General features: G+C 49.5%; 2 protein-coding genes across 2 annotated transcripts in view; both read left to right on the forward strand.

Moving 5' to 3' along the window:
- FIBP (FGF1 intracellular binding protein) overlaps window positions 1–91 on the forward strand; it is a 14,843-nt gene extending 14,752 nt beyond the window's left edge. The window contains exon 11 of the transcript XR_014493817.1: window positions 6–91. The gene's annotated coding sequence lies outside the window, so the exon portion shown is untranslated. The remainder of the gene's footprint in view (window positions 1–5) is intronic.
- EFEMP2 (EGF containing fibulin extracellular matrix protein 2) lies at window positions 6–13,358 on the forward strand. The gene is made up of 11 exons (XM_083374014.1): window positions 6–91; window positions 570–618; window positions 1,719–1,955; window positions 2,589–2,711; window positions 2,930–3,046; window positions 3,989–4,108; window positions 5,430–5,549; window positions 7,142–7,268; window positions 8,310–8,505; window positions 9,264–9,459; window positions 11,464–13,358. The coding sequence occupies exons 1-10, from the start codon at window positions 14–16 to the stop codon at window positions 9,423–9,425; spliced, it is 1,329 nt and encodes a 442-aa protein (XP_083230140.1). The 5' UTR covers window positions 6–13; the 3' UTR covers window positions 9,426–9,459; window positions 11,464–13,358.
- Window positions 13,359–13,458: the final 100 nt, after the last annotated feature.

A 13,458-nucleotide genomic window follows, 5' to 3' on the forward strand; every position in this document is an offset into this window, starting at 1 on the left:
CCCAGGTGTGAAAATGAGGGTGGTTTCCTGCGTCTTCCTGGCCTCCCTGCTGGAAGCTGCATTTGCACAAGAGGACCCCAATACTTACACGGTAAATGTTCCAAATCAAAGCTTGCGGGGTCCCTATTGCTGAAACAGGAGAGAGAGGAGATTTGCACAAAAAGATTTTTGTCATCCACAATCCCGAATTGCATCCTTGGTGGGGATATCAAGAACAGGGGGGCCCTCTGCATGCTGGATTCAGACTCAACTTTTGTCCAGATTTTCTGGGCAAGACCAGTGTGTTTGTGTGTGTGTGCGTGTGTGTGTGTGCACATGCATGCCTAAAATACCCTGTGTCTCTCTCTCTTAGCCTAAACTACCCTGCAGGGTTGATGTTAGGATATGGAGATATGTTAAGTGGATGACCGCTCTTTTTCAGTTAGTAACCTGGCTCTGAAGGCAGAGAGGAAATGGGGCATTAAGAAAAACACTTCCCATCTTTTAGGATAGAAGTGGCTGCGATCCTATCCTAGATCTAGGAATCTGACCCGTTTCTTTCCAACTTTCCTAATTTCTCCCCGTCGTAGGAATGCACGGACGGCTATCAGTGGGACTCCGAAACCCAGCACTGCAAAGGTACAGCTCAGCCCCCAGACCCCGTCTTTCAAATCCTGGGTTAAATGGTTGTGGGAAAGGGACTTGCGAGTGAACAGCGGGGTGGAGGGAAAAAACTGCTAAGCTTGTAAGCCGCCCTGAGTCTTCGGAGAAGGGCGGGATATAAATGGAATTAAAAACAACAACAACAACAATAACAGAAAAGAGTGGGTTTTTCAAGCTCTCCAATCTGTCTGCCTCGAGAAAGAACAGATGGAAACTAATCCAGGAGAGAAGCAACCTAGAGCTAAGGAGAAATTTCCAGACAGTGAGAACAATTAATCAGTGGAACAGCTGGCCACCAGAAGTTGTGGGTGCTCCATCACTGGAGGCTTTTAAGAAGAGAATAGACACTTGCCTGGAATGGTATATGGTCTCCTGCTTCAGCAGGGGGCTGGACTAGAAGACCTCCGAGGTCCCTTCCAGCTATTCTGTTATTCTGAGTTCCAAAAACAGGGCAGGCTTCCAAACTTCACCCAGAATGTTGAAATACTGACATGTCAAGCTAAGTTTACTAAAGTTTGACGGCGTTAGTTTGTGCTGTCGCCTCAGTCCAGCTCTTTACGTTAGTCTGAAGTTAGTTGCATAAGTAGTCCTTGACTTACAACTGTCCATTTAGCTACTTTGAGTTTACAACAGCACTGAAAAAAATTGACTGATGATCGGTCCTCGCACTTATGACCGTCACAGCATTCCCAGGCTCACGTGGTCAAAATTTGGGCACTCGGTAGCCGGTCACAGCATCCCGGGCTCGCCATTTGCGACCGTCCCAGGCAGATTCCGACGAGCCAAGTCGATGGGGAAAGCTGGATTCGTTTAACGACTGCCCGGTTCACTGAACGGTTGCACTGATTTGCTTAACAACCGCGACGAAGCGGTCGTAAAATCGGGCAGGATTCCCTTCACTCCCTCGCTTAGTAATGCCGCGTCCGGTTGTAAACCGAGAACTGTCTGTAGGGTGCCAAGGCAGGGAATGAGTTCCTTGGGTCAGGGGGTTTAACGGGTTGTGTGAACTGGGTAGTGGGTCAGGATCGGGGGTTGTGGTCAGGTTTTTAGTTTCAGAGACGTTTCTGCCTGTCTAGACATTAACGAATGCGAGACCATCCACCATGCTTGCAAGGGGGAGATGAAATGCATCAACCATTATGGGGGATACCTCTGCCTCCCGCGTTCCGCCTCCGTCATCAACGACGTCAATGCCGAACGAGCTCCTCTGGACAGCCCCCCAAGGCCAAGACCCCGCCCGCCGCCCCAGCCCTCCGTCCGACCTCACACTTGTGCCCAAGGTTACGAGCCGGATCGGCACGGATCGTGCGTGGGTGAGTCGGCCGGGCCTAAATTCCAAGACAGAAAGAAAAAAAAAGAGACACTGTGTTTGTGTGTGTGTGTTTGGTTTGTTTTAAAATGGCTCGGCTGCGCTCGCTGTGTCAAAGAAGGATCCTGCGTGCAGATGTTGCTGAAAATAAATTGAATAAAGGCTAGAAAACGGTGTCTCTCAAACCTCAGTAGCTGGAAGATGGGTGGACTTCAACTCCCAGAATTCCCCAGCCAGCTTCCTAAATTCTGCCCAGTGCCACAAGTTCGATCCTGACCAGCTCCTTCTGAGGTTGGTAAAATGAGGACCTGTAAAAATGAGGACTCTGCAAACCACTTAAGAGAGGGCTGTAGAGCAATAAGCCTACCATGCTATTGCTATTTTCCTTCCTTCCTTCCTTCCTTCCTTCTTTCCGTCGGTAAAATGAGGACCCAGATTTTTGGTGGCAATATACCGACTGTAAACAGAGGGCTATAAAGCACCGTGAAGAGACATATAAGTCTACATGCTTTTTTTTTTTGCTGTTGCTATTCTTTCGCTTTTCATCCTGCTGGTGACCACCTCCGTTTCCCCCCCCCCCACAATCCTGGATTCCAATCTGCCTTTTTTTTTTGTGTGTGTGTGTGTCCCCCTCCAGACGTGGACGAGTGTGAATACGATTTGCACGACTGCCAGCCCAGCCAGCAGTGCATCAACACCATCGGTAGTTTTCATTGCCAGTGCCCGGATGGCTATCGGAAGATCGGCACGGAGTGTGTCGGTAAGTGAATCGCACACACTCGGGCTTGTGTCATTCACTGTTTAGTCAGTGCATTGTCGGGCACAGGGGTCGCCAGAGGACCCCTTTAAGCATTTTATTTATTTAGGAAATTGATATTGCCGCCTACTCGCACATGGCGACTCGAGGCGGCTTGCACGGATATGTAACTTCATAATTCAGAAATTCCTGCTGAGTTTTCCCCTTTTTTCCCGCTACAGACATCGACGAATGCCGTTACCGCTATTGTCAACACCGTTGTGTCAATTCCCCAGGATCTTTCACTTGCCAGTGTGAATCCGGATTTCAGCTGGCCAGTAACAACCGCTCGTGTGTGGGTAAGAGAAAACTCGCTCCCTGGAAGTCCCATGCAGGCGGTCCTTGACTTACGACCATGACCGAGCCCAAAATTTACGTCGCTAAGCGAGACGGTGGTTAAGTGAATTTTGCTCCCTGATATGACCTTTCTTGCCTCCATTGTTAAGTGAATCGTCGCACTTGTTCAGTTAGCGACACGGTTGTTAAGTGAATCTGGCTTCCCCCCCGATTGACTTTGCTTGCCGGAAGGTTGCAAAAGGGGGATCACGTGATCCCGGGGACCCTGCAACTGTCGGGAGTACATGCCAGTTGCCAAGCCTCCTTGGATCATGCGATCATAGGGACGCTGCAACGGTCGTCAGTGTGAAAAACGGTCTGAAGTCACTTTTTTCCAGGGCCGTTGTAACTTCGGACGGTCATTAAATGAACTGTCCTCAGTCAAGGACTGCCTGCCCAGCGCTCCTTCCGTTCAAGAGACCCAATTTCTGATCAAAACACACATTCAGGTTTGGGACAGGTCCACAGAATCTAAAACCATAAGATCGGAGGGGCCCGCCTGGCCGTGTCTCTTGAATAGACTACTGCAGTGCGTTCTGCATGGGGCTGCCCTTGAGGAGTATCCAAAAGCTTCAACCGGGGCAAAAAAACCCAAGCAAGGCAGGCAGTTACGGCCACCTGCACGTGTCACACCTCACCTCTGCCAGCTCCGTGGCTTGCCAGTTTTGCTTCTGGGTCCGTGTGTTGGCTGGGGAATTCTGGGATTTGAAGTCGAGTTTGAAAAACACGGCATTAACCCGTCATTTAGTGCTTTGAAGGACCCAGGGTGTGTTTTAAAGAGAAGGGAATGGCCCTCCAAGCCAGACCTTCCCTATTTTAAGCCTTTTAGCAGTGTACAAACACTTAGGGTCAAGTATTATGGGATGTAAAGTCTGACTTTTGTGCAACCTTCCACCCCTCCCCAGATGTGAACGAGTGCGAGATGGGGGCCCCTTGCAAACAACGCTGCTTCAACACTTACGGCACTTTTATCTGCCGTTGCAACCAAGGATACGAACTGGACCACGACGGCTTTACCTGCAAAGGTAGGCGGGGCTTAGCCCCACCCCTTTACCCTTCCCACACCTTGTGGCAAGCTCCTCCCCCTGCCTCTTTGCTCTTTGCTGGTGGGTGCTGTGGGGGGAAAAACAGGAGGAGAAAAAAAGAAGAACAGATAAATTTGCCGCCTGGAGTTATTTATAAAGATATTTTTAATTTTTTTTTAATTATTATTGAGCGTATGGCATACAGGAAGTCCTCAGCGTATGAGCACCACGGGGCCCAAAATTGCTGCTGCTAAGTGACACGGGTGGTTCAGTGAGATTTGCTCCCATTTTACGACTTTTCACGCCACGGTTGTTAAGTGAATCGCCGAAGCTGCTCAATTAGTAAGCCGGTTGTTAAGCGAATCTGCCTTCCCCCCATTGACTTTGCTTGTCGGAAGGTCGCAAAAGGGGATCACGTGATCCCGGAGAGACTGCCACCATCGTAAATGTCTCAATTTTGATCCGCTGAACATGGGGATGCTGCACCGGTCGTAAGTGCGGGGAAAAAACCCCGGTCGTTTTTCTGTGCCGTTATAACTTTGAACAGTCACTGTTGTAAGTCAAGGACCAGCTGAGCAAGGTCAACTGGCGTTTTTACACACAGTAGAAATTTTGGCAGCCCACAATTTGAAATAAAAGTGAGATATAAATAAGTAAATCAATAAATAAAGGCCAAGGGTGGGGAATCTGGGCTGTTTTAGGACTTGTGGATTTCAACTCCCAGAATTCCTGAGCCAGCATGGCTGGCTCAGGAATTCTGGGAGTTGAAGTCCACAAGTCGTAAAACAGCCCAGCTCCTGGCTCAGGAATTCTGGGAGTTGAAGTCCACAAGTCGTAAAACAGCTCAGCTCCTGGCTCAGGAATTCTGGGAGTTGAAGTCCACAAGTCATAAAACAGCCCAGGTTCCCCACCTAGACTTACAACCATTTGTTTAAAGTCACAACGGCACTCCAAAGAGGCTTAAAACCCATTCCTCGCCCTTACGACAGTCGCAGCATCCCCATAGCCACGCAATCAAAATTCGGGCGCTTGGCCACCGTATTTACGACGGTGGCCACGTCCCCGGGGTCACCTCTTCTCCATTTGCGGCCCTCCCAGCCGACAAGGGCTTCCGACAAGCCATGTCAGCCGGAGGAGCCGGCTTCGCTTAACGACCGCCTGTGTCCCTTCACCGCAGTGATTCGCTTAACTACCGTGGCCGAAGCCCTCAAAATTGGCCGTGACTCATCGAACCAGCGCCTCGCTTAGCAACCGAAATGGCGGTCGTAAGTCGTGGCCGACCGATAACAACCCCTCCTTTCTTTCTCTCCTTCCTGCCCAGACGTGGACGAATGCAGCTATTCGAACTACTTGTGCCAGCACCAGTGTGTGAACAAACCTGGTCACTTCTCCTGCGTTTGTCCTCAAGGTTACAACCTCGTGAACACCCGGCTTTGCCAAGGTAGCCAAGCGAAAAAAGGAGAAAAGGGAATTTTTGACATGGCGGATGGGTGGAACAGAAATTGTGGGCGCTTCGTCACTGGAGGTTTTTAAGAAAAGACTGGACAGTCGCTTGTCTGAGAGGGTCTAGGGCAGGGGTAGGCAACCTTGGCTCTTTTATGATTCATGGACTTCAACTCCCAGAATTCCTGAGCCAGCCTGGCTCAGCTTGGAAACCTCTCCCTTTCCCCTCAGCGTGGCTGGTTCAGGAATTCTGGGAGCTGAAGTCCACAAATCATGAGGGGGCTAAGTCTGAAGACCCCTGGTTTAGTGCATAGGCCAGGGGTAGGCAACCTTGGCTCTTTGATGACTCATGGACTTCAACTCCCAGAATTCCTGAGCCAGCATGGCTCAGCTTGGAAACCTCTCCCTTTCCCCTCAGCGTGGCTGGCTCAGAAATTCTGGGAGTTGAAGTCCACAAGTCATGAAGGAGCCAAGGTTGCCTACCCCTGGTCTAGGGTCTCGCTGCTTTGAGCAGGGGGCTGGACTAGAAGACCTCCAAGGTCCCTTCCAGCGCCTGTTCTGTTCTAAGGTTGGGCGACCTGGTTGGGGGGGGGTCTCAGATTACAAAATGGTTTCTCGCCTCCCTGAAGGGATGGAAATCCTTTCAGCCAGACTAGAAAACATTTCGGGAAGCTTGAGGAGAAAATCCAAGAAGAGCGACTGGCAAGGCTGATTGAGGAAAAAGCAAAAATAATTTTGGCAGCGTTTTAGCGCTGGGTTTTTAAAAATTTTTTCCCCTCCTTTCCTTTCTCTCCTCTTCTTCCCCTGCCCTCGTCTTCCTGTTTCTTTTCCTTCCTTCTTCCTTTCCTCCCTGCTCTTCTCCTTTTTACCTGCCTACCCTCCTTTTGTTTCCGTCTCCTTCCTTCCTTTCACCTTCCTTTCTTCCTTCCCTCTCTGTCTCCTTCATCTTCCTTCCTTCCCTCCCTCCCTGTCTCCTTCCTGTCTTTCTCCTTCATTTCTTCCATCTGTCTCTTTCCTTCCCTCCTTCCCTCCCTTTGTCTTTCTCCTTCCTTTCTTCCATCTATCTGTCTCCTTCCCTCCCTCCCTCTGTCTCCTTCCTGTCTTCCTCCTTCATTTCTTCCAACTCTATCTCTTTCCTTCTTTCCCTCCTTCCCTCCCTCTGTCTCCTTCCTCTTTCTCCTTCATTTTTTCCATCTCTCTGTCTCCTTCTTTCCCTCCCTCCCTCCTTCCTGTCTTTCTCCTTCATTTCTTCCATCTCTATCTGTCTCCTTCTTCTTTCCCTCCCTCCCTCCCTTTCTTTCTTCCTTCCTTCTTCCCTCCCCCCTCCATTTCTTTTCCTTCCTTCCTTCCTTCCTTCCTTCCTTCCTTCCTTCCTTCCTTCCTTCCTTCCTTCCTTCCTTCCCACTATATCTGTCTCCTTCATGTTCCTTCCCTCCCTCCCTTTCTGTAACCTTTCTATCTTTCTCCTTCCTATCTTCCATCTCTCTCTCTCTCTCTCTCTCCTTCTCTTTCCTCCCTCCCTTTCTGTCTCCTTCCTGTCTTTCTCTTTCCTCCCTCCCTCCCTCCCTCCATCTTCTCTGGCACCCGCAGACATTAACGAATGCGAGTCAGGCAGCCATCAGTGCACGGAGTCCCAGAACTGTGTGAACTTTCACGGAGGGTATCGGTGTGTGGAGAAGAAACTCTGTCAGGAGCCCTACATCCACGTCTCTGAAAAGTGAGCAGGGACAGGTCTTTGGGGGGGGGGTGTAGCAGTGGAGGGGAGAAGCAGAGGAATTGTAAACAGGCCTGGTCATGCTTGCGTGGGGCACAAAGGCTCCTTTATATGCCCGCCCAGAGTCAGTCTCGTGGGGCAGCTTGCAAACTGCGACGAACTAGCCTGCAGGATTTCTGGCCCCGCAGAAAGTGGCGAGAGGCACCTAGGTAGCCGAGGAAGAAATAAAGGCCGCGCAAGCCTCCACATGTGGTGGCAGTCTACCCTTTGAGCATCAGTGTGGTTAAAAAAGAAAGAGTGGCATTCTATCTGGTTGGCATCCTCAGGCATTGCCCTACGTGGTGGGAACCCAAATTCAGGGAGGAAAGGAAGGGAGGGAGGGAGGAAGGAAGGAAGGAAGGAAGGAAGGAAGGAAGGAAGGAAGGAAGGAAGGAAGGAAGGAAAGGAAGGAAGGAAGGAAGGAAGGAAGGAAGGAAGGAAGGAAGGAAGGAAGGAAAGGAAGGAAGGAAGGAAGGAAGGAAGGAAGGAAGGAAGGAAGGAAAGAAGGGGAAAGGAAAGGAAAGAAGGGAAGGAAGGAAGGAAGGAAGGAAGGAAGGAAGGAAGGAAGGAAAGGAAGGAAGGAAGGAAGGAAGGAAGGAAGGAAGGAAGGAAGGAAAGAAGGGGAAAGGAAAGGAAAGAAGGGAAGGAAGGAAGGAAGGAAGGAAGGAAGGAAGGAAGGAAGGGGAAAGGAAAGGTAAGAAAGGAAAGAAGGGAAGGAAGGAAAGGAAGGAAGGAAGGAAGGAAGGGGAAAGGAAAGGTAAGCTAAGAAAGGAAAGAAGGGAAGGAAGGAAGGAAGGAAAGGAAGGAAGGAAGGAAAAGGAAAGGAAAGCTAAGAAAGGAAGGAAGGGTAGAAGGAATGAAGACAGGAAGGAGACAGAAGGGGAGGGAGAGAAGGAAGGAAGACAGGAAGGAAGACAGGAAGGAGAGAGGGAAAGAAGGAAGATGGAGGAGACGGATACAGAGGGAAGGAAGAAATGATCGCAACCATCCACCTTCCTGTTGCAGCCGCTGTCTTTGCCCGACCACAAACCCTCTTTGTCGCGATAAGCCTTCTTCCGTTATCTACCGCTATATGAGCATCTTGGCTGATCGGCCAGTGCCCTCGGACATTTTCCAGATTCAGGCTACCACCTTCTACCCAGGAGCTTACAACACCTTCCAGATCCGCTCAGGCAACGAGGATGGAGAATTTTACATCCGGGTAAGTCCGTATCCTAGCAACAGCCAATCACAGTCTTTTTTTTCTTTATTTTTTGGAATGATGCTTTGCCAGCAAGGTTACTCTGGTACCCGGCTTCCTAACACTGATTCTTTAGGACAGGGGTCTCCAAACATGGTAGCTTTAAAACTTATGGACATCAATTCCCAGAATTCCCCAGCCAGCATCGCTGGCTGGGGAATTCTGGGAGTTGAAGTCCACAAGTTTTAAATTTGCCAAGTTTGGAGATTCTTGCTTTAGGAGTATTAATATATTTTATCGAAGCGGTCAGTTGCTTGGTCTGACCTTCTCATAGCAGCGCTTTTGATCCCTCTGGGCGGAAAAGTCAGCTCTTAATTAAATGATGATCATCACAAAGCGACTGGAGTGCTTTGCATCCCGTTTGGGGGGGGGGGAAAGGTCTCGTTTATAGGCAGTCCTTGACTTACGACCGTAATTGGAACTAGAATATCCGTTGCTAAACAAGGCGGTGTGTTCAGTAAATCATGCCTGAGTAAATGACATCTTTTGCAAAAAAAAAACAGTGTAAAATCAGGTCAGTCGCATTGCCAACTCATTTGACGGCTTCCGAGTTTCCGCTCCATTACGCGGCCGTAACCTGAGGACTACCTGCAAATTGAGTTGAACCCATTTTCCCAGGCTGGGGTGTGTGTGTGAGCTTCTGTTTCCCGGATTGTTTGAAACTTAAATCCTTCTTCTGAACTCAACGGCCGGCTTCTCACAATCTGTTTCCTCGGCAGCAAATCAGCAACATCAGCGCCATGCTGGTCCTATCCCGGCCGGTGTTGGGTCCCCGTGAGTTTGTGCTGGATTTAGAGATGGTCACCGTCAATAATCTGATGAGCTATCAAGCCAGCTCGGTGCTTCGCCTCACCGTCTTCGTGGGGGCTCATCCGTTCTAGCGGGGGCAGATCTCCTGGCGTGGCAAGCAAGGGGGTAAGTTGGCTTTGGGATAGGGTGGAAAGTGGTTGGGGGGGGGTCTCCAGTGAAGAGGAGAGCATAGCACTGGGGTTAGAATCTCTGCTTTGCATGCAGGAGATCTCAATTTCAATAATTTGGGGTCAAAGCACCGGAGGGCAGGACAAGAAACAATGGATGGAAACTAATCAAAGAGAGAAGCAACCTGGAATTAAGGAGAAAGTTCCTAACAGTGGGGACAATTAACCAGTGGAACAGCTTGCCACCAGAACTTGTGGGTGCTCCCTCACTGGAGGTTTGCAAGAAGAGACTGGACATTCACTTGTCTGAGATGTGATAGGGTCTCCTGCAAGGGGCTGGACTAGAAGACCTCCGAGGTCCCTTCCAGCTCTATGTTGAGTGACGGATTGATTGGCACTTTTCACCGTTATAAATGCTGCAACAACACCCCTCTGGTCATGGGATCCAAATTCTGACACTTGGCAGCTGACTCATACTTATGACGGACGCAGTGTCCTGGGGCCACGTGATTGCCTTTGGCGACCTTCCGACAAGCAAAGCCGATGGGGAAGCCAGATTCACTTAACAACCGTGTCGCTAACTTAACAATTGCAGTGTTTCACTTCGCTTCACTCTGAAGCAAGAAAGGTCATAAAATGAGGCAAAACTCCCCACTTGTCTCGCTTAGCCACAGAAATTGCCGTAGGTCAATTAATCAATCAGAATGGAGCTGGAAGGGACCTTGGAGGTCTTCTAGTCCAACCCCCTGCTCAAGCAGACCAGGGGTAGGCAACCTTGGCTCTTTTAGGACTCATGGACTTCAACTCCCAGAATTCCTAAGCCAGCCACGCTGAGGAGAAAGGGAGAGGTTTTCAAGCTGAGCCATGCTGGCTCAGGAATTCTGGGAGTTGAAGTCCGCAAGTCAGGAAGGGGCCATAGTTCCCCCATGCTGGCTCAGGAATTCTGGGAGTTGAAGTCCACGAGTCAGGAAGGGGCCATAGTTCCCCCATGCTGGCTCAGGAATTCTGGGAGTTGAAGTCCACGAGTCAGGAAGGGGCCATAGTTCCCCCATGCTGGCTCAGGAATTCTGGGAGTTGAAGTCCACGAGTCAGGAAGGGGCCATAGTTCCCCCATGCTGGCTCAAGAATTCTGGGAGTTGAAGTCCACGAGTCATGAAGGAGCCATAGTTCCCCCATGCTGGCTCAAGAATTCTGGGAGTTGAAGTCCGCAAGTCATGAAGGTGCCATAGTTCCCCCATGCTCACTCAGGAATTCTGGGAGTTGAAGTCCACGAGTCAGGAAGGGGCCATAGTTCCCCCATGCTGGCTCAAGAATTCTGGGAGTTGAAGTCCACGAGTCAGGAAGGGGCCATAGTTCCCCCATGCTGGCTCAGGAATTCTGGGAGTTGAAGTCCACCAGTCATGAGGGGGCCAAGATTTCCTACCCCTGATCTATGCCATCTCAGACAGATGCTTGTCCAATCTCTTCTTTAAAACCTCCAGTGATGGAGCATCTAGAACAGTGATGGCGAACCTTTTAGAGACCGAGTGCCCAAACTGCAACCCAAAACCCACTTACGTATCACCGGGTGCTGGGTGGGTGTGGCCCATTGGGTGGGCGTGGCTGCGGTGGTATTGGCAGACTGGCTGGGACTAAAAAGTTCAATCCATCAATTCCAACTTTGCGAGATCTTTTTTTTCCCACGAGAAAGTTAAAATTGATTGAACCCTTTTTTTTTTTGCACACGGCGGCGGAGGCCTAAAGCGAAAAGGTTTTATAAAACCCAGCTGAAGGCCTAGGACTGGGGCGACGGTGCGCGTGCCCACGGAGAGGGCTCTGCGTGGCACCTGTGGCACCCGTGCCATAGGTTCACCACCACGGATCTAGAACTTCTGGAAGGGAAGCTGTCATCCCTGGGCCTCACCTTCCCCAATGGCAGAATAAATTTAGCTCATTGTGCGGCGGGCCTTGTCCAAGCTCTTCAAAGAGCTGATCCATCGGAAACCTGACATCTCTCTTGCAGAAACGTCTTGTCCAAGGTGGAGGAACGACCCAACAACAAAAAAAGGACACAACTGCTGCTGCTGCTGGGAAGAAGAAAAAAAAAGAGGTTTGACGGTCCCACGGTTTTCCCCAGCAACTGTCTACCAGAATCACCAATTCCCAGAACTGGATGAGTCCCGCAGAACCAGATCCTTAAGCTTAAAGAGATGATGTTTGTGGCCATCCTGGACCCAAGCCACCCTTCCTTAGCATCGCTTCTTGACCCGTTTTAACGCCGGCCAATAACGCAACCTTTGTCTCCTATTCCCAAGGGTGGACAACTGCATAGGGGTAGGAGGACCCATCCTCACGCTTGGGACGGAGGGAGGAAATTTGAACCTTTCCGTAGAAGTGCCCTTTTTATTTCTCTGGTTCAAAGAGAAAATGAGAGAGAGAGAGAGAGAGAGAAAAGACTTAACAAGATTTAGTAAAAGTTTGGGATTTTTGGGGAGGGGGAAAAGAAAGACCGAGGAAGCCGTTTGTGATGTCTGGTTTGGGGAGGGTTTGAAATGGGAAGAGGGCGAATGAGCGCAGGTCTTGTAAATGCAGCCTTTGGAAAAAATGGTTCAGGTCTTGGGTCAGCTGTGGGAAGACTGGCTTTAGTCAAAGGGCAATGGTTGAACTGGTTGACTTTTGCAGACGTTTGGGGTAAAGTTATCTCTGTTTTAAGGGAGGGCAGAGCAGAAGAGCACAGAGGTGGATCTTGCTTGGCTCGGCGGCTAAGTAGGATCAGATGATGCCACTCACGTGGGAGATGATCAGAAAGAATTGAAGTCCCCAAGTCTTAAAAGTTGCCAAGGTTGGACGCTCCTCCCTGAGACCATGGCATCTCAACCTTGGCAGCTTTAAGACAGGTGGATTTCAACTCCCAGAATTCCCCAGCCAGCATGCTTTCAGAAGGGGGAGGCATCAACTCCTAGAATTCCTCAGCCAGGCTGGCTGAGGAATTCTGGGAATTGAACTCCACAAGTCTTAAAAGTTGCCAAATCTGAAGACCCCCTGCTTAACTCAAAATAGCCTCTGAGCCTAACTGGATTTGTTCTCCCAAGGTCTGAAAAATCCTGGGTGGAATTAGAGCATCACGACTAAAAAAAAGACACTAATTTCGACTCGGAGATTAAAAACTAATATTTGCCTTTCGAATATTACGAATTCTTCCAGTGGTCACGGGGCTAAGGATTGCGAGCTGTTTATTTTTCTCTCTGACTGCCTAAAAGTTTTTGCTCTTCTTCCCACCTATAATATTTGAAAGTGTCAAACAAACAAATGACTCTTCTTGGAAGTCTGAATATTACTGGGGATCCAAAAACAGTAAATTTCTTTTTTAAAAAAACACCAAAACACCCCCCCAAAAAACAAAATATAATCCGGCCCCTTTCTACATTGTTTTTAAGCTCCAGTTTCTAATCAAGGAGGGTCAGTTTAAAAAAAAACATGGAAGGCTGAAATGTGGTTTGGGAAATTAAGCTTTATTAAATAAACCATTGTTGGCTGGGTTCACTCATGATGGCTTGGGATGCTGTTAGGAAATTGGAAAAGGGCCCGGCTGCGTTAGACCAGAAGTTCTCATTTCCTGCATTTGTCAATGATAGGCAGTCCTTGACTTATGACCAAAATTTGCATTTGGGAAGGAGGGAGGGAGGAGGAAGAAGACATTAAGAGAAGGAAGGAAGGAAGGAAGGAAGGAAGGAAGGAAGGAAGGAAGGAAGGAAGGAAGGAAGGGAGATATTGTGGGAAAGAAAGAAGACATTAAGAGGAGGAAGGAAGGAAAGAAAGGAGATATTGTGGGAAAGATGTCCTAGAAGACATTAAGAGGAGGAAGGAAGGAAGGAAGGAAGGAAGGAAGGAAAGGAGATATTGTGGGAAGGAAAGGAGGGAGACGGGAGAAAGGAAGGAAGGAAGTAAAGGACAGAAGGAGGGAGGGAAGGAAAGATTGTGGGAAGGAAAGGAGGGAAACATCGGGGGGGAAGGAAGG

This window comes from Vipera ursinii (genome assembly GCF_947247035.1).
Source record: "Vipera ursinii genome assembly, chromosome: 15".
Taxonomy (NCBI): domain Eukaryota; kingdom Metazoa; phylum Chordata; class Lepidosauria; order Squamata; family Viperidae; genus Vipera; species Vipera ursinii.

Bases quoted from the DNA above. Each gene is read 5' to 3' on its own strand.
- EFEMP2 (XM_083374014.1), top strand. From the start codon at position 14: ATGAGGGTGGTTTCCTGCGTCTTCCTGGCCTCCCTGCTGGAAGCTGCA. The intron at 619-1,718 runs GTACAGCTCAGC...CTGCCTGTCTAG, and splicing joins CGAAACCCAGCACTGCAAAG to ACATTAACGAATGCGAGACC. The intron at 2,712-2,929 runs GTAAGTGAATCG...TTCCCGCTACAG, and splicing joins GATCGGCACGGAGTGTGTCG to ACATCGACGAATGCCGTTAC.